Below are 24,437 nucleotides of genomic sequence, written 5' to 3'. Positions count from 1 at the left end.
ATGCATTTCGATACTTGTCACAATCTTAATCACGTATCAAGCGAACGAACGAACGTATCAATTTATGTGGTGTGATTTGTCTGTCCGTTGAATACTTTACCGACTTTAAAATGGGTTAAAATGTATTTTAAATTTACATTAATGTGATTATCCCTGGTTGGTTGGTGGTGCTATACTTAGGGATGGATAAGCCATATCAGTATGCAAGACCTTAATGTCATTACAAAAATACCAACAACATTGTTGGAATACAGATGGTTGCTTAGTTTGATAGAATTAAAACTCCAATAACAAGAACAACTCCAGAATAAAACATAAACATAATTTACATTTTAAAAATTAACACAAATATCACATTTAAAGGGAAGCCCATGCTAGAGGGTCATGTTGGTCGGTCGGCACAGGCACACAGGTAATTCAACAAATTTAAACCAGAAAAAAGTGAAACAAAATATTCCCAAATGTAGAAAAAGAAGAAATTTTAAAAATCATTTCATTCGAAGAAGTAGGAGTTGACTGGCAGCAAATATACGACATAGAAGAAGAAAAAAGGTTCTCTTTTTGTTTGTGAATCGTTCGTTTAGTAGACGGCAAAGGATGATGACTGTGATAAAAGAAAAGGACTTCTGCTGAATTATTTGTTACCTGTTTCATAGGAGTTCCCTTTTATGGTTGCCGTAAAACAAAGATTTTCCCTTAAATTAGATTAGACAACTGCACGGATTCAGAACAACAACAACAACATGAAAGGCACAAGGTAAGGCTCAACGAAGACAAAGGAATGCATTGATGCTCAGTGGCCATATAGACAAAGTTGGTTTGAATACACTGACTGAGTAAATCACAAAAGAAACCGGAACAGAGTAAGAAGAGATCGGTTAGCGTTTCTTTTGGTTTTCATGCTCCACCTTTGATCAACATTGTCCTCCTCTATGTTCCAATGAATGAAATATAAAATTACAACGAGGGTCTCGTGGTAATTAGGTAAATTATTTTATTTTTCAATACAGTGTGTATTGAAAGTTTTGGTTTATGTTACATGGTATGCAAATACATAAAACCTTTAATTGACGTTTTCTGAAATAAAAAATACCTATATTCAGGTTTGACACATTTTCACCTATAGACAGATCGAATACCGGTTGCACAACCGAAATACTTTTCCCCAAAGCGAATGTATTTAGGGATTTTTCAGAATTTTGGTGCCTTTGGAATTTAATCTTATTTTGTAAGTAATTTCTTTCGAATAAGGAGCCATTGTGGTGCAGTAGTAAGCACGTCCCCCTGTTGGCTTATATGTCCTGAGTATTTCACCCATGAAAAACTTCTCTACAAGTTGTGCTGTAAGACACGTCGTTCGGACTCGGCGATAAAAAGTAGGTGCCATATCATTGAGCCAATATAAATAGGCATGCACTCATTAATATGAGATAAGTCTCTCTTGTCCCTTCGGGGATGTTGTGGTAACATATGTATGTATTCCTTTCGATAGTTATCGCTCCCATAAGTCATTTAGTTGGTCAACGTAGAGCTTTTGCACCATGATGTCAGGAAGCATTGACTTGTCCACGAAAAACAAAATATCGCTGTAAACAGTACTCCAAAGAGTAGCTTCGGTGAAAAATTTCAAAGGATCCTCGAACAGCCCTTGAACTGCTCCTATGCAAAATTGAACGAACTTTTGTGATTTAGCCGATCGGGCAAATTGTATATTCAATACGCATGTTATCGTGCCCAACTGTTATTGTTGGTGTAGCCGCATATGATATGTTTGTATTTCGCTATCCTGCTTATTCCGGCTCTACCTCCAGGTCTAGAAATGTGACTATTGTGTACGTTTTGGGTAGGTGTTTTGCACGGCGTCATCAATCCTTGCCCTATAGGAACTCAGGCGACTGTACAGTCCTGAACGTAGTTGAGCCTACTACTACTCTGGTTTGTGGTGGCAGCTGACGTTCTACAGCTGTGAAAGATGGAATATGTACTCCAAGGACCGCATTCACACGACAGTTGTTTATGGAATTTACTTATATATCAATATCTCTGTAGACCATGAAGATCCCTCCTGACATGAATGTTTGGGGGAGTTCTATCAGCTGTACGATAATTGAAATAACTCTAACGGAACACCCGAGGAAGTACTGTGTTTCCGTTCTGGAAGAATTTTGGACACAGGCAGACCGATCGCGTTACATTTGGTCAATAAAGTTACTTTGTCTGACGGTAAAAGACTTGAGGACCTTGTTTCTACATCTCTGCTTGTCGCAGATAAATATGGAATCCGCGGACGATGTCGAATGTTACTCCTAAGATCTAGGGTAGTTAGCGATCGGAATTCGGCAACTATATACCAGTACATGAAACTCTGTGCTCATTTCCGCAGTCCATGTGGTGAACAGAGTGACCGTAGCCTTCTTTTACTTACTTGACAAATCCGTTATCCGTATATAATCGATCATACAATAATTTATAAATATGTTGAAATAGCACCCTCGTTTGGCCGAAGACTAAGGCCGGGTATTTTGTTCATTGTTCATATTGTATGATTTTCAGGGGAGAGTTACTTCAGTGGTTTCCCGAGGCCTTCTGAATGGTTTATAGTTTTCTTCCTAGTTTCAACCGCTTCTCCTACAGTTCAGACGCTGTTTGCTGTCGCTTTACATAAAGATAGACCCAGCAACCTGTTGGAACGCGAGACGTATTTGATTTTCGTCTTACTACCCATATCTGGGAAGCATTCCCCTGGGGACGCGTCTAATGGGGGTTACAGGTTACCAGAAACTGGCCGTAGCACGGTGGTCGAAAGCACTGATCTAGCGGCGCGAAATTAATAATTTGCAAACGTATTGAGATACGTCACTGAAATTTGGCACAAACTCAGCTTGTACCTGTGGGTAATAATGGGCCAAATATGAACAATATCGGCTGATGTTTTGGTATAGCCCCCATATAACGGTACCTTAAGATTTTCGGTATTTTGAGGATTTAAGCCACAATTTCGTAGCAAATTACCTGTAATTTGGTACTTAGGGTTCCTAGTGGTCAAAAAATAATTTCACCAAAAATTATGGACATAGGTGCACGTTTTGATATAGCCCCCATGTAACCGTACCTCCCAATTTAAGGTATTTTGAATATCATGACCACATTTATAAACCAACTTGGCTGTAATTTTGCATATTTAGCTATTATATGGTATTATAGTGTCTCCAGGGGTAGAAATCATCCTTGCAAACATTTCTCAAGATAGGTCCATATTTTGATTTAGCTCCCATACAAATGCACAGCTAAATTTGTATGAATTTCATGCAAAATCCCTTTCTTTTAAAAGTGCAGTCATCAAAAGATTTGCAAATATTTGCAGCTCAAATGTGGTTATTCCGTATCCAGAGAGTCCAATTTCTTTCCCCAAAAAATAATCGAACCTAAGTTCGGCTAAGTTTACAAGATGCACTCTATGGAACAAGCGCGTACAACCCATAAAAACACAAAAAAAAATTGAATTTTTTGAAAATGTATTGCTATATAACTAAGTACATCCAGACCCCAAACTAATTTTTATAATTTAAATCTCACCCTCTGCTATTAGTTGAATATAAATCTTGTCCAGTTTCATTACGAATGCATTTAACATTTAAACAAATATGAAGTTATTTTTTTTTTGCAAAAATTTTTTAAAATCTGATGCAACAAAAACTCTTGCATTTGATAGTGAATAACTGAGTGAATATTTACAACAACAAAAATTAAAAAACAAAATCTTTGTCTGCGAAGTGTCTGTAAGCGATACAATGGAAAATATTTCGCAATTTTATAGTTCGATTTTTTGACTTTTGCGCCGCTAGATCAGTGGTTTCGACCAGTGTGCGTAGCCTTAGTGACGGATATTTACATATTGGTAAAGGGGGTAAGATCAGTCAAATAGGAGTTCAGCATTTCAAATATGACATGATGGAAGCTCCACGACGCCAAGATTATACAAACATCCGCACACGTCACAATCTCACTGTCGTCCGAAGAGAGTTTACTGCGCATTGTTGGTTTTAGAGCTTTTGGGCCATTGTTTTGGAAAGTGTGGATTTGCTGGGAAAAGAATGTACACTCGTAATATAGACCGCGAGGACAACATACTGCGAAAAATTTCAAAACGATCCGAGACATTTCCTTAAAATGTCGATATTTCGTGTGGGAGGTACCATAAGGAGTAAATTGAAACTGTGATACGTAAGTGCGCATTATTTTAGCGAAAAATTGTGTTGTGCTCTAAGGAGTTGACCGAGATGTCCCATCTTCATATTTAAACTAAGTTTGGAAAAAATTTTACAACGTTCTAAGTGTGGGCCAAATCGGTTGATACTTGCGAGAGTTGTTTTGCCCACCTGCCAGTCAGACAAATGGACAGGGCTAAATCGGAACCAAATTGTCTGAAACGGATTTCGCCCAAACATATTGGGCGCCAAATACAAATTCAATTCAGTTATCATAGGCCCTTAGACATTTACTCAAAGAATTTTTCCCCAGATCCACTGAGCAAGTATCGAATAAGCATTCGACCATCTGTGGAAGTGTCCGGTAGCACTGACCTATTTTCCTGAGAAGGATGGGATGTCAAAGTTGTTATGGTTAATTTCATGCAAATTCGAATCAAATGGTCCTGATTAAAATAGGTAAAATGCTAATTAAACATGTCCTCACAATACCCACAGACATTACTTCATGATCACGTGTGCCATTTTACCTGCCATCCAAACAGGTGTTATGGCTACTAAAATTTTTTTCAACTAATCACCCTCCATCACCCATCATACGAGCCTCGTAAAGTCATTAAGCCATAAAATGCTTAGCTCTCAGTTCTCAATACCTAAAATTGGCTTTTAAGAGAATTATGCAAAGAATTTCTTCCAAAGAGTAACCAGGCCTATTTGTGCCGCCAAGAAGAGAGAGTGAGGGATAGGGCAGAGAGAGAGTAAAATGTTCGATCAATAATGAAATTTATTTTGTATCTTAAGAATATTTTGTTTGTTGGCTCTGCTTGGGAGTGAGTGAATAACGATTACGTCGGTTAGGTGTAATATTTGGTTAGTGTGGGAACGAACCAGTTGCTTAAGAGTTGTGTTTGTGTTGACATTGCGCGGTATATTTGTTCGGAGCGGTACTTTTTTATTCAAAATTTTTACAAAACGCGTTTACTTCTTTTGTTTTTATCAACACAGAACGGTGTTGTTGGATGTGGATACTAAAAAAAAACAACAACAAACCACGTATCTTTTGGATGAAACACCAACAAGAAGATGATGGAAAAGCAGATACAAACAAATAAAAGCTAAAGAAATGGAGTGAAAAAAACAAGCCTCAGTAAACTAAACAACACACAAAATGGATGAAGAATGAAGAAATAAATAAATGAATGCTCATGACAAATGATTAATAAAATTAGTGGAGATCGCCGAAGATCGCATAATAGTGTCCAATTAAAAATAATTGTTGAGTGTGTGAATTTTTGTTTATTTGTATTGTGTTGAGCATAAAATAATTCTGAAAATTATTGTGAATTTCTTGAAGAGTTCCTATGGATTTGTAATAAATTTCATTTAACAATTGTTTCTCAAACAAGCGATCAGGCTTCCAAAGGGAGCCACATGAAACCGGTTTAACAACAGCCTCTGTTGTTGGCTCTTCTTAAGCCAGTCAGCCAGCCATTGCCTGGAGTTGTCGACAAAAGAACCCCAACCAATCAACTAACCTGCAACAACAACAACATAATCAACAAATATGCACTACTAAACTCCCAAGATTGAAAATTTTAAACAGAAAAATAAATACGTTTAGCCAACTCCAGGAAATGTTGCATCTTCCTTCGTTTGGATTCCCTGCTGCAGTTCGGCAGTGAGGAAAAAGAAAATTTCCATTAAATTGCTTAGCTTCATAAATATGTATGTGGAAGTGTAAATGTGCGTGTTAAAATTGTATTAATCAACAAAAAATAAAACAAAAAAACGCAAAGAGTTCATGGTCGGAGGAATTACAACATGGAAGTGGAAAATTCAATAGCAGAACGGAAACCCATCAATGTACCCACAAATGCTATGAAAAGAGCTTCACTCAATCCCTCGCTGGCCAGTAGTACAGTGGAAAATGTTATCTATCCCCCCTCGCACCAATACCATTACATACAGTACTATCAGCAACCCGCCATCAATCAATATGCAAATCCCGTATTGCAAGCCACCTGCCAATGTAGCTGTTCCTGTGGCACAGCCATGCAACAGCAACAACAACAGCAGATGCTGCAACACCAACAGCAACAACAAATGTCACAAAACTCCCAACACTCACCAAATAAGAACAACAACACAAATCGAGGATTACATTCCCATCAAAATAGCATTGATGCGGCGGTTATTGTCCACCGACAAGCCAGTGGCAGCAATAGCAGTTCCGAACCCCCCACCATAAATAACAGTTCCGATTTGCCACAAAAGTCGCAATCCGAAACTTCATTGCTCAATCATTCATATCAGGCCTTAAAAATGACGGAATCTCTAAATGAAAATTTATTGGATAATTCCCCCAAAATACTCAAGTCGCAAGCCTCCAGCTGTGATTGTGATTTAGAGTGTACATGCGGCGGTGGTGGGGGTGGCAAAGGCAATGCAATTAGGGACGCCACATCGATTGATAACGAAGATCTTACATCAGCGTCCTCACCCAACCGCAAAGATCAAATGAAACAATTTGTTTTATCCGAAGCTATGCTGACCGCCGATGAGATTACTGTCAGTGAATCGGATAATAACAGCAGCACGGTGAAGCGTTGTGAACGCAATAAAAATAAGTATGTTTTGGATGGCGTTTGTTTGCATTTGAATTGGATTTTATTGTTGATTTGTTTATATTTTCTTCCATTTCCAAAAGGAAATCTTGTGGCCTGCCGCATAAAAGTTCCTCCATAGCGGATGATTTGAATTATCACAATGCCAATAATATTGATATTTATTGTGATGGTGATGCTGAGGCCATAACAGAAGCGTGTTTGAAGGAAACAAATGGTGTACCGGGTGGTAATTCAGATCTGAGACCGCCTTTACCACCCAGACCGCCACCGAGACCGAAGACGGCAACGGGTTCATTGAATGGTGAGTAGATGTTGACACATGAAAAGTGGGTTATCAGGGGGTTTTTTTGTTCCTCAACTACAAAGAAATCAGTGGTCATATAGATATTATATGGGAATAAGATATGGCTGAAACAAGTAAGAAAGTGTAAATAAGTGGCGGAGGACCCATATAGAACACAATCAGAGACCCAATGCTAGCCCTATAGGCCAATCTGGCGTAACAATTCCATAATTGAACTTACTTGGGTTGCTCTGCTTGCGCACAGTTTGAGGGGATACCAGGGCCATCGATGCCATCTTTCACCTGTTCTTTTTAATCGAACTCTTGGCCTAATCTTGACTTACTAGCTTTCGCGAATTAATTCTCTTTCGAGTTGACCTGTTATGACCTAAGAGGTACATTTAAAAATTAGGAATCCACTGAAAATTAGGAAACGTTTACCGCCTTATCGCTCTTGTTCATATGCACCTTTTTAGTTGGGACATCGTCCTTGATTCTTATAACATGACTAAGCCAACGCAATCGTTGTAGCCCAATACTTTATACTACGTTATCCATTCGACGCCGATATTTACCGACAACGGGGAGAATTTTTCTTCGAACACACTGTCTTCCCTGCTTGCGCAAGCACCCATGCTTTGAAGCCTTACATTAGAACATGTATTATCATGTATTATTGAAGAGTGTGATTTTTGTTTAATGAGACATGACTTTGTTTCTAAACTGCTTACTTAGTCCAAAGTAGCATAACCGGCAAAAATTCTCATTACAAAACCCCCTACTAATCCATTATTTTAACAAGGACATGTCGCGCTAAATATGTAGTTATTTTTTGACCACTTAAATATGTAGCTAGAAAAGTAGTGATGACTTTTAGTAACTACTTATATAAATGGCCAAAAATAACTGCTTATATCGCGCGACATGCCCTTGTTAAAATAATGGATTAGTAGGGGGTCTTGTAATGAGTATTTTTGCTGGGTATATTTGCCAATATTATTCATCTCCTTATTTCAGAATTGATGTTGTTTGTTCTATTAATGGCAGTGCCTAGGTAAATTAAGTCGTTAACTACCTCAAAATTGTATGTGCCAACTTCCATAGTTGCCTTGAATGTAGTTGACGCATTTTAACAAGGGCATATGACTCTGAATAACTAGTTATTGCATAACCACTAGAATGAGTAGTTATTCTATGGCCACTAGAAGTTGAAAAATAAACTAAAAACATATGTTCTATAGTCTGGCTTAATCCCATTGTTGTTGTTTTAATCTTTTAAAACAACTAGTTTATTAGTGGAAAAGATTTGGCATTGTTCGCCAAGGGGTAAGGCAGGGAATACTATAGTTTCGATCCACGCCACTGGATCTCATCAGTCCCCTTGTTTTGAAAAAAAACAAAATTGCAAATGCTATCCCAATAAAAAAACGCCACAATGTTTCTAATTGAAGACACTGACACGATGTGTTGTTTTTGCTGTAATGCAGACCAACCAAATGTTGGTGTGTGCATTCGTTGAAATTCGATGACACATACTAGTGGAAGAGGTTTGAATTTTTTTCGCAGACACTTTCGTCGGAGTTGTGTGAGGTTGCCAAGGAAAAACTTCTCATTGAACTTTTTTCTTTGCTTACCTTTATACTTCGAGCTGACGATTGATGTTTGGGTATAAAAAGTTTCTTGTTGAAGAAGTTATTGAAAAATAACTTCGGTGGAGAATATCCACAAACAAGAAACAAGGGAACTGATGAGATCCAGTGGCGTGGATCGAAACTATAGTATTCCCTGCCTTACCCCTTGGCGAACAATGCCAAATCTTTTCCACTAATAAACTAGTTGTTTTAAAATATTAAAACAACAACAATGGGATTAAGCCAGACTATTTTGAAAAAAAAAACAAAATTGCAAACGTGATCCCAATAAAAAAAACGCCACAATGTTTCCATATGTTCTATTTTTAAAACAGTTGAGGTGGAATTTGTTTTCAATTTCAACACACTTCATATTTTTATTTTATATCGCTCTCCGCTGGGTTTGATCACGCGAACGTCTGATTTGTGTGCCACGCGTACGAATATTACTCGTAAGTGTTGTTTAGATGCTTACATGTGGACCATCATCTGTTCTTTATTTTGTTAACAAAAAACTCCAGTGCCGACGATGAACGTTGAACACACAACCCTAGAATTTGTAGTCGGACACACACGCTCTGAGCCACCGTACTCATTACTTAGTAAGTAGTTTAAACTTGTTACATTATTTTGTAATGGGTTACATAATGACTAATGGATCGGAATTTTTGCTGGGTATGTGCGGATAGTATCAGTTTCTGGTAGTGTTCGATTTTTGTTTGACGAGAGGTTTTGCATATAAAAGTGCCTTCATTCTCGACCAACAGGTGTTGTGTTTTGATCTGTTATTCATAGGTCTTCTCTAGGGTTTGGCGTACAGTGAAGATTTTGTCTATTGTAGATTTGCCAGCTCTGGAACCGCATTGGTATGACCCATAGGTTGCATTGCCCATAGGTTTTACACGTTCACACAATATGCTCAATAGCACTTCACATGTGATGGGCAGGAGATTTATGTTTCTGTACTTGACACAAATGGTCTTGTCTCCATTCTTGTGCACGGAGCAAAGCAGGCCAAGGTTCCTATGGTTGGGTATGGGATTCCGAAAGCCAAATTGTGCTAATCAACTGATGCATATAACGCCACCGGTCTTGAACAGTTCGTTATTGCTCTTCGGACGACTAATTGCTCTCATTATCTCACTTGGGCACTCAATGGTAAAATGCTCCTTCCAGATCTTCAGTACGTTACCAGATTCTCTCCATCATCTTTGCAGGATCATATGCCTGCACCATACCCATAAATCTGATATTTTGCACTATGGTAAAATATTCGGACTTCATTTTAACTCCTGAACATTCGGAGATTTCCACGCTCAAGTTCTTCCTGCCCCATCTTTTTACACCCTAAGTATTTATGCTAACGAAGGTACATATATACACTTTCATACGGGCAAAATATGCCTCACCGAAATAATGGTTTTAGACCCCAAGTATGTTTGGACGAAATCCGTTTCAGACAATTTGGAGTTGATTTAGCCATGACCGTCTGTCTGACTGGCTGGCTGGAGAGCACGATAACTCTCGAACGGATCAACCGATTCGGCCCACAATTTGGCTTTCGTAATATATTTTCCAAACTTAGTTTAAGTTCGAAGATGGGCTATATCGGTCCATTCCTTCCAGGGCAAGTCCATACTTCTTGAGAAAACAACCCGAAAGGTGTAAAACACAGCCCGAAAGGTGTAAACCCTATGGCACCATATGTAGTGGCTGCAGAGCACGATAGCTCTCGAACTGATCAACCGATTCGTTCCAAAATTTGGCCTTCGTCATATTTTGTCCAAACTTAGTTTCACTTCGAAGATGGGCAATATCGGTCCACAAATTCCGGTATTTCCCCATATTTAAAAAATTGCACTAAAATGGTATGCACGATAACTCTAGAACGGGGCAACCAATTTGGTCCAATTTTGTCCAAATTTTGTTTATCTTCTAAAATGGCCCATATTGGCCCTTTCCTTATGGTACCTCCCCCACAAAAGTTGAACATTTCTGTCTAATGCAATTTAGGGTATGTTCGAAGATCCTTTGGAAATGTATACCAATCCAGTTCGTTGTGGTCCGTGGACAAGTTCATGCTTCCTGGCATACTGGTCCAAAAGTTATACGATGGCCCACTGAAATGACCAGGGGCGCGAGATAGGTATGACACTTAAAATAAGATCCATTTCCATAATGGACTATGTCGGTCCAATCCTTTCAGTATCTCCACCAAGTATCACCTCCAAGTTCAAATGTCCAAAAAGTGCCACAAAATTCTGAAAAGACCCTAAATATATTCGATCTGTCCGTAGATGAGAGTTTCAATTCACATAGGCTGAGGGTATATCTCTGTCGACAAAGCTGACTGATACTTTCTTACTTGTTTCTTCTGAAATAAGTTTTTCTCTCTGCCTTTCTACCGCTATTTTTCCTTCTTATCATTATGCTGGATGGATGGATTTTTAGGTGGTGGTTTTTTGAACCCAAGTATAGATTTTGCGGTGGTTTAAAGGGAGTGGACTATTCTTTGGTACTTCGCTTCCACATTATAGGGCCAATGAATGCAGTCTTCCATCATGTGGATATGTGGAGCGGAGTAAGCTTGTGCTATATGTTGTGTTTACAGCTTCCCGACATCCAACTTCCGTCCTGTGTTAGATCGCACTTTTTCCGAAGCATTAAGGCGAGTGCGTACCTTGGCTGCTGCCAGGAAATGGTACGACTCGATGTTCGCTCCTCGATCAGACATCTAACCAGAGCACCGATTTGCTCGATTTTACTTGCGAGTGGAAGTACTCGAAGAGTACGAGTTTTACAAGAAGTTTAGTCTCCACTCTTTTGTTTTATGTGACAGCGCTCGCGAGTAATCTTTGTTGAAAAAAATTGGGAGTCAAAATGCTCGAAATAGAGTAATGGAAATGATCGTACCTCGGAGTTTTATGTGGTGGAACACAACTTTTCATTTTTGCGATTTTAATAATAATGACGAATATCACAGCTTTGGTTCGGGAACTTCCAAAAGCAAAGTCTGACAATGAAAGTAAAAAATCCCATCATTACAATGATGTAAAGCAGGTTGGCGTAGGTATCCAAATAACGGAGATATGCAATAGTCGGCAATACATCCCCTTTTTCCACTTTTTTGGAAAACACGCTACAGGTCGCAATTTTAATTGGATCGTCACGAAATTTTGGGCGTTATTGTGGGTCCCACAGAGGAAAAAACCTTTTAATTTTTGATAATGGTCGGACATTATTCAGGGGTCGGAATGTGAAAAAAAAATATTTGGAAAAAAGATCAACGTTTTTTTTTTGCAAAGTTAATATCTCCCTTCTGTAGGAGGTATATCGAAAGCAAAATCTGGCAAGGAAAGTAGAAAATATCACCTTTACAACGATGTGAAGTAGGTTGTCATAGGTGGTCAAACAACAGAGATATCGAAATAGTCGGTAATGCATCCCTTTTTCCATTTTTGTGCAAACACTCTACAAAATTTTGATCGGATCCTCACGAAATTTTGGGGGTTGATGTTAGTCTAACAGAGAAAGAAGCCTATTGATGGTTGGCATACGTCCCACTTTTCCATTTTTTATTTGGGTTGTACTGTCGATGCACTTAAATTCGTTTCAAAAATTTGACCTGTGTTAATGAAGACATTCAGAGCAAAGGCGCTAAGCTATCCCAATTTTAATATTTTGAATTTTATTAGTCTAAAGCTTATGAACAGGGGTAGTGGTGTAGGGTATCACATAGTCGGCACCGATCCGACTATAGCCTTGGCTCACTTGTTCCATTTGGGCTCACTTGGCTCCAAGTGGCCTTGTCCATGTCGATGTGTTGCAAACTTTTGCTGCTCACAAAAATGTTTTTGCAGCTGGAATATCTCATTCCGGAATCGGGTGATACCTCATGAAGGCTGAACTTGCCGGCTAAAGATATTTTCTTCCAATTTTTTGCATTGAAATCTCCTAGAACAATCTTAATGTCATGGCAAGAGCAACGGTCGTATTCTCTATTTAGATGCTCGTAGAATATATCCTTGGTCTGTTAATTTTACCCTTCGATCGGTACGAGGTCGCAAGTGAGGCTGATGTTAATTAACTTAAATTTTAAACGGATTGTGGCAATTTTCTTATCTACAGAAGTGAATTTGGAGACCAGGTTTTTAGTCTTCGAGTTATAATAATTCAACATTTGTGATCTTTACGTCGGCCCAATTCCATCTCACTTCTTGTAAGGCGACACCTTCTGTCCTGACATTCCAGGTGCTGATTCCCAGATTATGGTCCTTAAAACGTTTCCGCGGGTCGTCAACTTAAGAGGTATTTGTGGTTCTTCTTCTTTGTTATTTCATAATAAGTTTCCATTAACATGGGTGGGTTACTAGCCCAAAGTCCAAACCATGTGTTTATTCTTCTTATGTGTGAACGTACTTCACATGTTAGCTCACTACCTTTAATGGGTATTGAAAGTAGTTTCCCAGGTGACACCACGGAGTGGTCCTTGTCCTGAGCTTTGCCATCTTAAAACAGAGCAGGACCGTTGCTTCGTATCTTCACCCCCTACATAACTCCTCTCATAATTCCACTTAATAATATTAAGAATTTTCAAAACATGTACGCATAACCTGTTTGGCGCCCAAAGTAATGTGCCTTGAACAATCCCTCCTATAGATGTACAGTCCAATTTAGGATTTTCGAATATATCAGGCAAATACTACAAGCCCTCTAGTTTTCTAAAAGTTTAAGTTCAGTCAATATAAAAACAAATATATTGAAATGAATAATTCCTGTTTTATACGTATATCACCCCCTTCGCCGGGATGAAATCTTGATAATTCTCTGAATAAATACAAAGAATTATCTCAAATTAATCCAAGAAATATTTTTCCGGTTAAATTAGTTATTTTTTACAATTTTTACCCAATAAAAATGTATAAAAATATTGAATTTTTGCGAGGATTATATACGGGAACCAATTAATTTTATAAAGCACCAGTTTAAATAATACCCTACTTTGTAGAAATTCCTCTACACAGCATTTCGAACCCTGCTTCCGTACATGCGCCCTACAAAAACCAAGTACCAAAAAGTTATGTTAATGTTGTCCATAAAGCTTTCACATAAATTATTATGTTAACTGACATCAACCGCAAAGCTTTCGAAGTCAAATGTGTGGGTAGCAGTTAAAGGCCAACATACTGCCAACCAGTCAGTAGTCGTTGGCTTCAAAAGCTCTTCTAAAGTAAAGGGGGGATGATGATGACGATGTGATGTGAAAGATAGAGAGAAGGGATGACAAGAAGATACAAATGTTAGAGTAGTGAAGGAATTTTGTGTTATATCTCGACTAAACTAAACGCAAGCAAAATTCCATGACAGGAGGATAGATAGATACAGCAGAGAGTAGTGATTGAATGGAAAAAATTAGAAAAATTCAGAAAGTAAATTAAGGAAAAATGGAACGAACGGAGACATTGTGAAGAATTAGTTTCAACATCTATTGCAACAAGAATAAGAAGAAGAAGAAAGTGTTGAATTTTGTGAAGAAACCCTACATCGCTTCCCTACAATCCAGTGGCAATTTTTTGTTGTTTTCGTGGCCAAAAAATCCTTGACATTTACAACACAAAATGCATGGTTATCCCGTAATGCAATTCATGCAATACAGCATGCCACCACCTACCACCTGCCAATGGATGCCACAACAGCCAAATGCCCATCACAGGGGTCTAGTACGTGATGCAGCAGTACATGGCGGTTATCCTCTAAGTTAGACCTTTGACATTTATCAACACAATGAATGCATTGGAGATTTTATTACAATAATATTCATTTGTTCGTTTAATCCTTTTTATAGCTGCCCGAGGACGTCCTGGTATGGTGATAAAAAAGTATGTGGTTTGGTGTTTGGTTTGCGGTGGTTTCTCTTGTATATTGGGCCTATTGTTTTTAGGCGTTTACTTCCTGTTACATTCATACACCATAACGGTGGGAAATTTCGAAACTGTACCCACGTTTGTGCCTGCCACTTTGGTAAGTAGTGTTGTGTTAGATTTGTATGCCTAACTTAAAACATCAAAATAATTTTAATTTTTCTCATTTTAGTTGATTTTAACTGGTCTTTGTGTAATGAGCCTGGCTCGCAGACGCAATCGTTATAGCTATTTAATTAAATTATCCGGAGCCTGTGGCCTAATTTCAGCTTTGACGTGTGCATTGGTCACCGTTACCACCACAGTTTTACACATGAGCCGTTTGCAAGCTTTGCGAGAATGTGAATATGCCCAAAAGACAAGAACGTGCACCTGTTATTCGGATATGATTGAATCTCAAGTCGATCGTGTGGATAAAGGTATGTATTTCAATTATAAAGGGGGTGTAAAACAATTACATTCGGTCTGATCCCTTACTTTTTAAAATGGCAAAGTAGTGCAAGTTGGAAACTATGGGAAATATCGGAAAACTTTTGGGGTAAAAAGCATTAAAATTTGAAGATTCGTGCACGTAAAGTAACAGAACATACACGCCGATTTATATTGGCTCAATGATATTGAACCTACACTTTGTGACCGAGTCCGAATGGCGCGCCTTACGATAGCACTTGTAGATAAGTTTTTCATGCCTGAAACACTCAGGAAATGTAAGCCAGCATTACACTGAGGGGATTTGCCACCACCGATGTTCTGGTGCAAGCCGAACGGTGCCTTCCAAAGGAACAGAACTATTCCTTAATTCCCTAATCCATAGTTAGTCAGAGAAGCACCATCATCAACAATCATATTTGACACCATAAAGTATAAATATACATTTCTGGGTAGATATAGCCATATCGATTTATCCGCTGTTATCGCGTTAGGATTCAAACGAATCCGGTCATCAAGGGGAGAAAGCATGCATTCAGAAAAGTTTAAGATAGCACCACGCATATTTTTTATTTTACATAAACTTTTTCATAATGTCGAGGATTCTGGTTTCTCCTATGGTGCGAGTTTTTTAAGTTCGGTCCGGATAAATTTAACTGTTGTTAAATCCTCAGCCTTTAGATTATCGAGGATATATACACTTTGATAGATCAACAATGTGCCTCATGTCTCATGTGGCGTCTATTTAGCCCTGTCCCTCTGTGTGAACAATAATTCTCGAATGTATCAGGCGATTTGGTCCAAACCCTGCCACCCATAATATTACTTACTTAGCTGGCCTATTACAGAACATTTGTTCCATAGGCCGAACTAAGAAAATATCTCCAATTCTCTCTATTTGTTGCTTCGCAGTCTGGAATACCGCGCCTTTTCATCTCTTCATCCACTTGTTTGCGCAATCTGTTCCTTGGCCTGCCAATTCTGCGTGCACCGCCAAGCGGTTCGTATTTATACGCCTTTTTAGCGGGTTCATCTTCGCCCATTCTTATGATATGGCCTAGCCAACGCAATCGCTGCAACTCGAACGTTTAACTATATTGATGTCGTTGTATAGCAGATACAGCTTGTCGTTCATGCGACGTCGATATTCACCGTCGACGCAGATTCGTCCGTAGATCTTTCGAAGAATTTTTCTCTCAAACACACCAAGAACTGCCATGTCTGCTTGCGCAAGTACCCAGGCTTCGGAGTCATATATCAGCACGGCTAGTATCAGTGTTTTGTAGAGCGTTGTTTTTGTTTGACAAGATGTGGTTTTGTTTTTAAACTGCTTACTTAAACCAAAGTAGCATCTGTTGGCCAATACAATTCATCTTTTTTCACAACTGATTTCGTTTGTTGTGTTTACGGAGGTGCCGAGGTAGACGAAGTCTTTTACTACCTCAAAATTATAGGAACCAACTTCCACAGTTGGTCCGAGCTCAATTTACGCATTGCGCGTCGACACCATCTTCTCACCGTTTACCGCCAGACCCACTTTAGCAGATTCTCCTTCGACCTTCATAAAGGTATCAGTTACTTCTTTTACTGATGGTCCCATGATGTCTATATCATCAGCATAAGCAAGTAACATGTGGCTATTGGTGTAGATTGTGCCACTTCTTTTGACGTTTGCATCTCGTATAACCTTTTCCAGCAGAATGTTGAAGAGATCACACGAAAGGCTGTCTCCTTGCCTGAAACCTCTTTTGGTACAAAACTCTTCGGAGAGGTTCTTTCCTATTTTAACTGAGGATTTCGTGTCAGTTAAAGTCATTTTACAAAGCCGGATGAGCTTGGCCGGGGTACCAAATTCAGACATGGCTTGGAATACCTTTGAACGCAGCGGGCTGTCGAAGGCTGCTTTATAAACGACAAAAAAGTGGTAGGTGTCGATCTGCATCTCTTGGGTCTTCTCCAGGATTTGCCGCAGGGTAAATATCTGGTCAATGGTGGACTTGCCAGGTCTAAAGCCGCATTGGTATGGTCCAATTATCTCGTTGACCATAGGCTTTAGTCGTTCGCACAATATCCCTGACACGATCTTGTAGGCAATAGGGAGTAGACTTATGCCCCTATAGTTAGAGCAAATAGTATTATCTCCTTTCTTGTGGACGGGGCACAGGAGACTCAGGTTCTTCCTGCCAGATGGTGCTAACTAGCTGATGAATACACCTTATCAGCGTGTCGCCTCCGGTTTTGAACAGCACGGCTGGTAACCCGGCTCCTGGTGCCTTATTATTCTTCAGCCGATTTATTGCTGTCTTTACCTCACCTTGGCTGAGCGGTATACATTCAATACCATCTTCTAGGATTGGGTCTCTTGTATCTTCGTCGTCTTCGCTGTTATTGGGTACCAACAGTTTTGAAAAATGTTCTTTCCATATCCTGAGCACCACCCATAATATATTGTACAAAATTAGGTCCATTTCGAAGATTGGCTTCGTTCTGTTTTCAACATTTCTCGTTAGAATTGTAAGTTCGAACCCTGTCGGCACCCACTAAGTTGACTGATGAGCTCGATAACTTACGAATCGAGTATCCAATTTGGAGTCCCAAGAAGGTATATATCGGAGAACACTTTCGGTTACCTACCTCAGAGAAGTTCAACATTATCGCTTAAAAGCTGTTCAAGGGCTGTTCGTGGATCGAATATGCAGTATATCGTTTAACACTTTCGGGTACCTGACACACAAAATTTCAAAATCTTTAGCAGAAGTGCAACTTAAGACCAGCTCTCGGGTGATTTAGATTTTTCTGTTGTTGTCCACTCGTTCCACGATGGTATATTTTTTTGGGATAAGTCAATACTTCCTGAGATAATGGTCAAAGACCTGGTCGGCACCAACTACGTCTATTGATGAGCTCGATATCTTACGAATTGGGTATCCGATTTGGAGTCCCAAGATGGTATATATCGGACCACAACTTTGTGTTCCTCCTTCACAGAAGTTCAACATTTTCGCTTAAATTCAGTTCAAGGGCTGTTCGATGATAATTTTGAAATTTTTTACCGTATTCACTTCTTATGGTAATGTTTATAGCGATATAATGCTTTTCTTAGGAAATTCCATGTTTCCTGACAAGTTCGCGATAACTATTAGTACAGGAGTACCTGACATTGGCGAAACTCCTGCACCTCGCAATGTTTCTCTTAAACTGAAATCAAGTTCGTAGAAGGACTATACGGACACACTCCTATCGGTATTTGAGATACACAAAAGTTCAAAATGTTTGCTTGAGTGCAGTTCAAGGGCAGTTCGAGGCTTGTTTTAAAGTTTTCATCGAAGGTAATCTTTGTGATTCAAATTACAACGACCGTACTTCCTTTCATTCCTTCAGGTACCTCCTCTGCCAAAGTTCAACACTTTTGAGCTATAATCCAGTTTTAGGTCACTTCTCGGATCGAGGTGAAAGTTTAATAGCTAATAGTCCCTGCGATCAAAACTTCATCATTATAATTATACCCTACACCACTATGTGGGGAGGGTATTATAAGTTGGTTTTATATGGTAAATAATGGTCGTAGACCCATACTTATATATACCAAAATGAATGTCTCGACGAGCTGAGTCGATCTGGCTATGTGTGTCCGTCCGTCCGTCAGTCCGTCCGTCCGTCTGTCCATCTTAACCTTGTAATCACGCTACAGGTCGCAATTTTGATCGGATCGTCACGGATGTTGATGGGGGCCCCACAGAAGAAGAAGCCTATTGATTTTGGTGATAGTCGGATAATATTTAGGGTTCGGAATGGGGAAAAACTCATTTGGAGACAAATTCAAAGTTTTATTCTTTGTGAATATATCGGCTTCTAGTAGTGGTATTTCAACGGCAAAGCCTTTCAATGGAAGAAGAAAATATTATCTTTACATTGGTGTAAAGCAGGTTGGCGAAGGTAGTCAAACAAGGGAGATACCACAATAGTCGATAATGCACCCAATTCTTCCATTTGTTGCAATCAAGCTACAGGTGGTTGCTTATGGTGGTCTCAGAGAGAAAGAGGCATATTATTTTTGTGGCAGTCGGATTATATTCCCTAAAAAAATGTTTACCAGTGCAAAGCTTATGCACAGGGGTAGTGGTGTAGGGTATCACATGGTCGGCCCCATCCCGACTATAGCCTTTGCTCACTTGTTTTCTTTGGATTAGAGAAACCAGTACTTCCTGAGACATGGCGCCGACGTGGGTCAATACTTAGGGTCACTCCTTCATACACCTTTCGTATTATAGTTTTTGTAGTCTTTGTGACACTGCTATAATTTTATTCCCCATACTCCTCTCGATAATGGTGCGACTGCTCCAAAAAACCGCGCCCTAGTGTTATTCTTGCAGTATAAGAAGGTTTATGGTCTGTTATGGTACTGATTGGGTCTGTCAGTCGTATAATTAGACTTACTGTTTAAGATACCTTCCCCCCTATTGCCTAAAAATTTACGCAATAAATCAAACAAAACATCTTGCCCTAGTACATTTAAGTCCGCTATTGCAGTTAATGATTTTTTGTACAGTCATGTGCTGAGGGTATCTAGCCGTTGACAAAGCGAAGCACTTTAAGAATATCTTCCCACATAGCAAAGGGATATACGAACTACCTTAAACATATTAAAAGCCACTTTAAAAGTCTCCACCTAAACCCAGCAAAAATAATCCTTGCTAAATAATGGGTTGTTATAGTCCTTTTTAGTAGTCTTAACTACTTACTAAACCCCCTACTAATCCATTATTTTAACAAAGGCATGTCCCACTAGTTACAAGTTATTGTATGACCATTAAAATAACTATTTATTCTCTGGCCAATAGAAGTTGAAAAATAAGCTAAAACAAATTTATTTTTAGAGCAGTTGGGATGTAATTTCTCTTCAATTTCAACAAACTTTTTATTTTTTTCGCTCTCTCCTGGATTTGATCATGCGAACTTCTGATTTGTAGCCGAACTCACTACACATTCGACAACGCCTACGAACACTAAGGGTTGTTTAAACGCTTACTTGTGCACCAACATCTGATCTTTATTTTTAATTAATTTCTCGTTGGAGTCGAGCTTTTTTTATTTCATTTTATTTCGCTCTCAGCCACGCGTACGAACATTAAGGGTTGTTTAAACCAGGGGAAGGCATTGTGACTCACAAGAGAGCCCATGTGCTCTAAGTGAGCGTAAATTTGTTATCGCTCACAGCCCGTGTAGATGCTAACACGTTGTGAACAACAACAAATTTACGCTCATTGAGAGCACAAGAGAGACCCAAAAATGTTCTCTGCCTCACTCTGGTTTAAACGCTTACATATGCACCGCCATCTGTTTCTTTATTATGTTAACAAAAAAACTCGCGTACTGACGGTGAGCGTTGAACACGCAACCCTAGGATTTGTAGTCGGACACACGCTTTGTGCCAACGTACTCATAACATAGTAAGGCGTCCCGCCTGGGGTGTTTGTAGTAGTTATTTTTGTTTACATTTCATTGTAATTGGTTACGTAATGACCAACGGATCCCAATTTTCTGCTGGGAACCTAACTATTCTTCAAATGTATCCTTTTTTAAATCTTAACTTCCTATTTCAGAAGGTGTTCGTTTGGTTTTCGACTCTTTGTCGGATTGTGGTGTCGTACATGGTTCATTATACTCCTGTTTAAGGGCAATATTTGGTTTATCCGTTGCCGGGGTACTCGTTGCTGTGTTCAGCTGTATGCTGGTCTATCAATTGCTGAGGTAAGTAGAAAACAAATCATCGTCATCCATGCCTTTCTAATTTTCGAACATTCTTTCAGTCACGAACGCAAAAAAATGTATTGGGAACAATTGGAATTACGTTGCCGTTCGCTCTACACACGCCCACAAATGCCACCACAAAATATAGCAGCTGCCGCTGCTCCCCATGGTTGTCGTTGTTGTGAACAGTGTCATGCCCATAGGCAGGTACCGCTACAAACAGCCGCCTATCCCTGGGATGAAAGTAGTGAACCACGTTTCTGGTCAACACAGCCGCCGGGAAACTTCTATTCCCCCAATCCTGGGGGTGATGATTTAATGGGCCTAACCAATACCTGTCGGCGTCATGAAATTACAACTGGACGGGGTAGAGGTAGTGGTTGGAGTTGGAATCGTTGGTGGCAACGTAGTTCACCGGATCCAAATTCACGTTTTCGACAAACTCCCTCAAGTCCTGACTCACAATATGGCTTCTCAAATAGCAATGTTCTGGCCGCCAATACCTTAAATGAGGATGTCAATGCGGTGGCCAATGGTAACCCCCAACAATTTAATGTACTTTCTGGCAATTTACCCTATGGTGTTTGGGGACCTCCTCCACCGTACAGTGACCCCAATAGTCCAGCAAGAAGAGGTTATTACCAATACATTCAACCACCACATCATCATTCTGTCAACAATTCGAATGGCAATCAGTCCAATGTGGTGGCAATGGTTAATCAAAACATCACCGAACCATCTAATACCGGGTTTATGGAACAGCCAGGTGCTTCCAATTGTTGTCAACAAAACTCCATTGCCAGATCGAATGCATCCACTGTGGGTAGTGTGGGAAATTTCAAATCAAAAGTGGAATATGAAAATACACCATCCGACAGTGATTGTGGAAGCAATTTAAGGGAACGTGATCGATTCTCCAATACCTTACCCACACGCAAGATTAAAAAACGAATGGATCCTGGTAATAAAAGTATAGGACCAAATTCACAAAGTGCTCAGCGGGTAAATGTGCAACAGGTGTTCTCCACCAATGCTGGATGTGGCAATGGCGAAGAGGAGCAAGAATATCATGAACCTCAAATATTGGCGGATGATATGCAACAGCAAGCCCAGCAACAGAATCCACAACAACTCAATAAATGTGGAGTTGAGAATTCTGCTTTCCAGAATAGCTGTGAGTCCACCAACACGGCTGCCCAACAAATGGAGCAACAAACCGGTGAAAACAGTGATCCCACCGAATCAGAGGTCTATTTTGCCGATGTCAGCAGCTGTTGCAATATGTCGGTGAAGAATGATCACTATTATGAGGATACCAGGGCATCGCAGAGAACATTAATACCTCCCCCCAATGGTAATCATACTCACTCACATCCCCACACCCACGCTCATCATCACCATCAGCATCAACTTAGCAATTGTAGTAGCAGCAGTACTAATGAAGATTATTTGGCCCAGCGGTTTGGGCCACGTGAGAATTCCATACGCAGTCGTCTTCCTTTCCCTCAAAACACCCATGGCAATGATGGTTTTGTGGAAAATTTGAAAATATTGGGTGGCGGTGGTGGTGCCAATAAGGAATCTCACATTCCCAAAGATCCCTCTTGCCAGAGTATGTGTTCCGTTGAATCGGAGGCAAAGACTGAATTCACCGATCTCTCGCCTATGACACCCTGTGGTCAAAAACTCAACCAATTGAATGATTTTGCCGATATCACCAACCAGCCGGGTAAGACAACACCGACCAATTTTGTGGCATCATATCCCTATTCATCGGAATCGCAAAGTTTAGAAGCCCACCGTCGTTCAACGAAAAATCTCACCGAAGCTCATTACGAAGTAATTGATGATCAACAGCCGCCTACAGTGGCGATACAACCGCAACAACAGACAACGTCGTCAGTGGTGAATCGTAATGTGACAAGGAATGCCACAGTGGGCAATAATAAACCCCGAACGCCACAAAAACCATCACGTAAAGATAACAGTGATCGTGAATGGTCGGATAATAGTAACAGCGATCGAAATCGTTTATGAAATGAGGTTTTTGTTTGAAAACAACTGGAATCGGATTGTTAATGAGAGGGGGATATTAAAAATAATGACAGCATGAGAGGGAGAGAGGTAATCAAGGAAGAAATTTCGGAAAGTTTAAGACGTTTTAGAGAAAGAGAAATTAGGAAAAATCGATTTTTGGAAGTCTTTTGATGTTTCGTTCTTTTTTGAACTTTAAAAAGTTAGAAAAATAGTCAAAATATTTACTTATTTATTTGTGTTTCTACAAAAACTGAAAGAGAATTTATGGCATTGGTGCTCGCTTCACCAACCACACGTATTCTCTCTATATCTCCGATATGCCATTACTTAGCAATGGTGAGAGCGTCTTACAACTACTTATACACCAACTATTCTGAGCACCCCTGATTTATGAGGTAAAAATTTCAGCAGAGATGTTTTAGATCAGCCAAGATCACCCATATACGTTAACGTGACTACAACAACAACATACGTTCCCTTTATTCTCATCTGCAGTGGTTTAGCAAAGGGAAGGCTCTCTCAGAGAGACTAATGTACAGCATATTTGAGCATCACCGTTTTAGTCCAACACAAAGACCAAATTGAGAGAGAGCTTATGATAGTTGTGAAACAGATAACTTTGAACGTTTTGCTGTAGAAATGCATGCAAATATTTGCTTAATACGCTGTTAGTTGTAAAAAATTGATAACTTTAAGCATCCGACATTGAAATATATCTTTATATAATAAAAAGGAAATGTTTCAAACATTTTTAGAGCTAATAAAGTTCATGTAACATTTTGTGGTGTATTATGACAAGGATGATAACAAATTTATATTAACTTTTTTAGAAATTTGTTTAATGTCTCAAACAAATTAGTGAATATTTATCTGGAAAAGTTGTCAAATGCACTTATTGTTAGAATCTAAAGATTAATATTCTCACTCTCTCAGAAAAAAGGTCTTTAAGTTTTCTCATTTGAATGCCACTTTCTTCTCTATTATAAGTTCCTCTACTGTTGTTATTGAAAATAAAATATTTTTAGTTTCAAACTAATTCCTTTTTCATGAATGTCCCCACCTTGATATACACAGAAAAAAATTTTAGCCTTTTGATAAAAAAATCAAAGATTCAATCAAAAATTTATCGATTTTCCGGCGTTAAAAAAATTTCCATATTGACAAAATTCGACAAAATTATTTGAACACAAAGTAGAAATACAACTGATAAAATATTTCACATATTGACAAAAATATTTATCAAAATATTCCACATTGTGCTTGATAAAAACAAAATATTTTCTTGATAAAAAATTTAAATTGTTGAATACATTTTTTTCAATCGATAAAAAAATGTTGTTGACGCCGTATTTCATAGTAATTTTTCGTGCTCTACGCGGCTATGCTGTGGTATTTTTGATATTTGCAAAAATTGCAAAAAAAGTTATAACCCTAAGTTTATTGGTAGCTATTCTAACAACCACTGAATGCTGATTCAAAATTTGGAATATTTTGATACATATTTTTGTCAATATGTGAAATATTTTATCAGTTCAATATAAAAAAATCGA

The 24,437-nt window shown here is 39.0% G+C and overlaps 1 protein-coding gene across 4 annotated transcripts; it reads left to right on the top strand.

Annotated features, from left to right (window-relative positions):
• The first annotated feature begins 5,144 nt into the window (after positions 1-5,144).
• LOC141402132 (uncharacterized) lies at positions 5,145-23,944 on the top strand. 4 transcript variants are annotated; one of them, XM_073982845.1, is made up of 6 exons: positions 5,145-6,835; positions 6,916-7,136; positions 14,595-14,770; positions 14,843-15,089; positions 20,706-20,850; positions 20,910-23,944. In XM_073982845.1, the coding sequence occupies exons 1-6, from the start codon at positions 6,030-6,032 to the stop codon at positions 22,885-22,887; spliced, it is 3,573 nt and encodes a 1,190-aa protein (XP_073838946.1). In that variant the 5' UTR covers positions 5,145-6,029; the 3' UTR covers positions 22,888-23,944. The 4 variants fall into 4 exon arrangements, with proteins under 4 accessions (XP_073838946.1, XP_073838945.1, XP_073838947.1 ...); XM_073982844.1 differs by having other exon boundaries at positions 20,703-20,850; positions 20,910-23,875; XM_073982846.1 differs by lacking the exons at positions 5,145-6,835; positions 6,916-7,136 and adding an exon at positions 14,049-14,506 and having other exon boundaries at positions 20,703-20,850; positions 20,910-23,875.
• The last annotated feature ends 493 nt before the right edge of the window (positions 23,945-24,437 follow it).

This window comes from Musca autumnalis, unplaced genomic scaffold (assembly GCF_047663935.1).
Source record: "Musca autumnalis isolate F117 unplaced genomic scaffold, ASM4766393v1 scaffold_4, whole genome shotgun sequence".
Taxonomy (NCBI): domain Eukaryota; kingdom Metazoa; phylum Arthropoda; class Insecta; order Diptera; family Muscidae; genus Musca; species Musca autumnalis.
Note: the sequence above shows the minus strand (reverse complement) of the source record. Positions and strands in the feature narration are given on the sequence as shown.

Excerpts from the sequence above, each read along its gene's own strand:
- LOC141402132 (XM_073982844.1), top strand. The coding sequence starts at position 6,030 with ATGGAAGTGGAAAATTCAATAGCAGAACGGAAACCCATCAATGTACCC. Across the intron at positions 6,836-6,915 it reads TGTGAACGCAATAAAAATAA|GAAATCTTGTGGCCTGCCGC; the intron begins GTATGTTTTGGA and ends CATTTCCAAAAG. Across the intron at positions 20,851-20,909 it reads CTGGTCTATCAATTGCTGAG|TCACGAACGCAAAAAAATGT; the intron begins GTAAGTAGAAAA and ends ACATTCTTTCAG.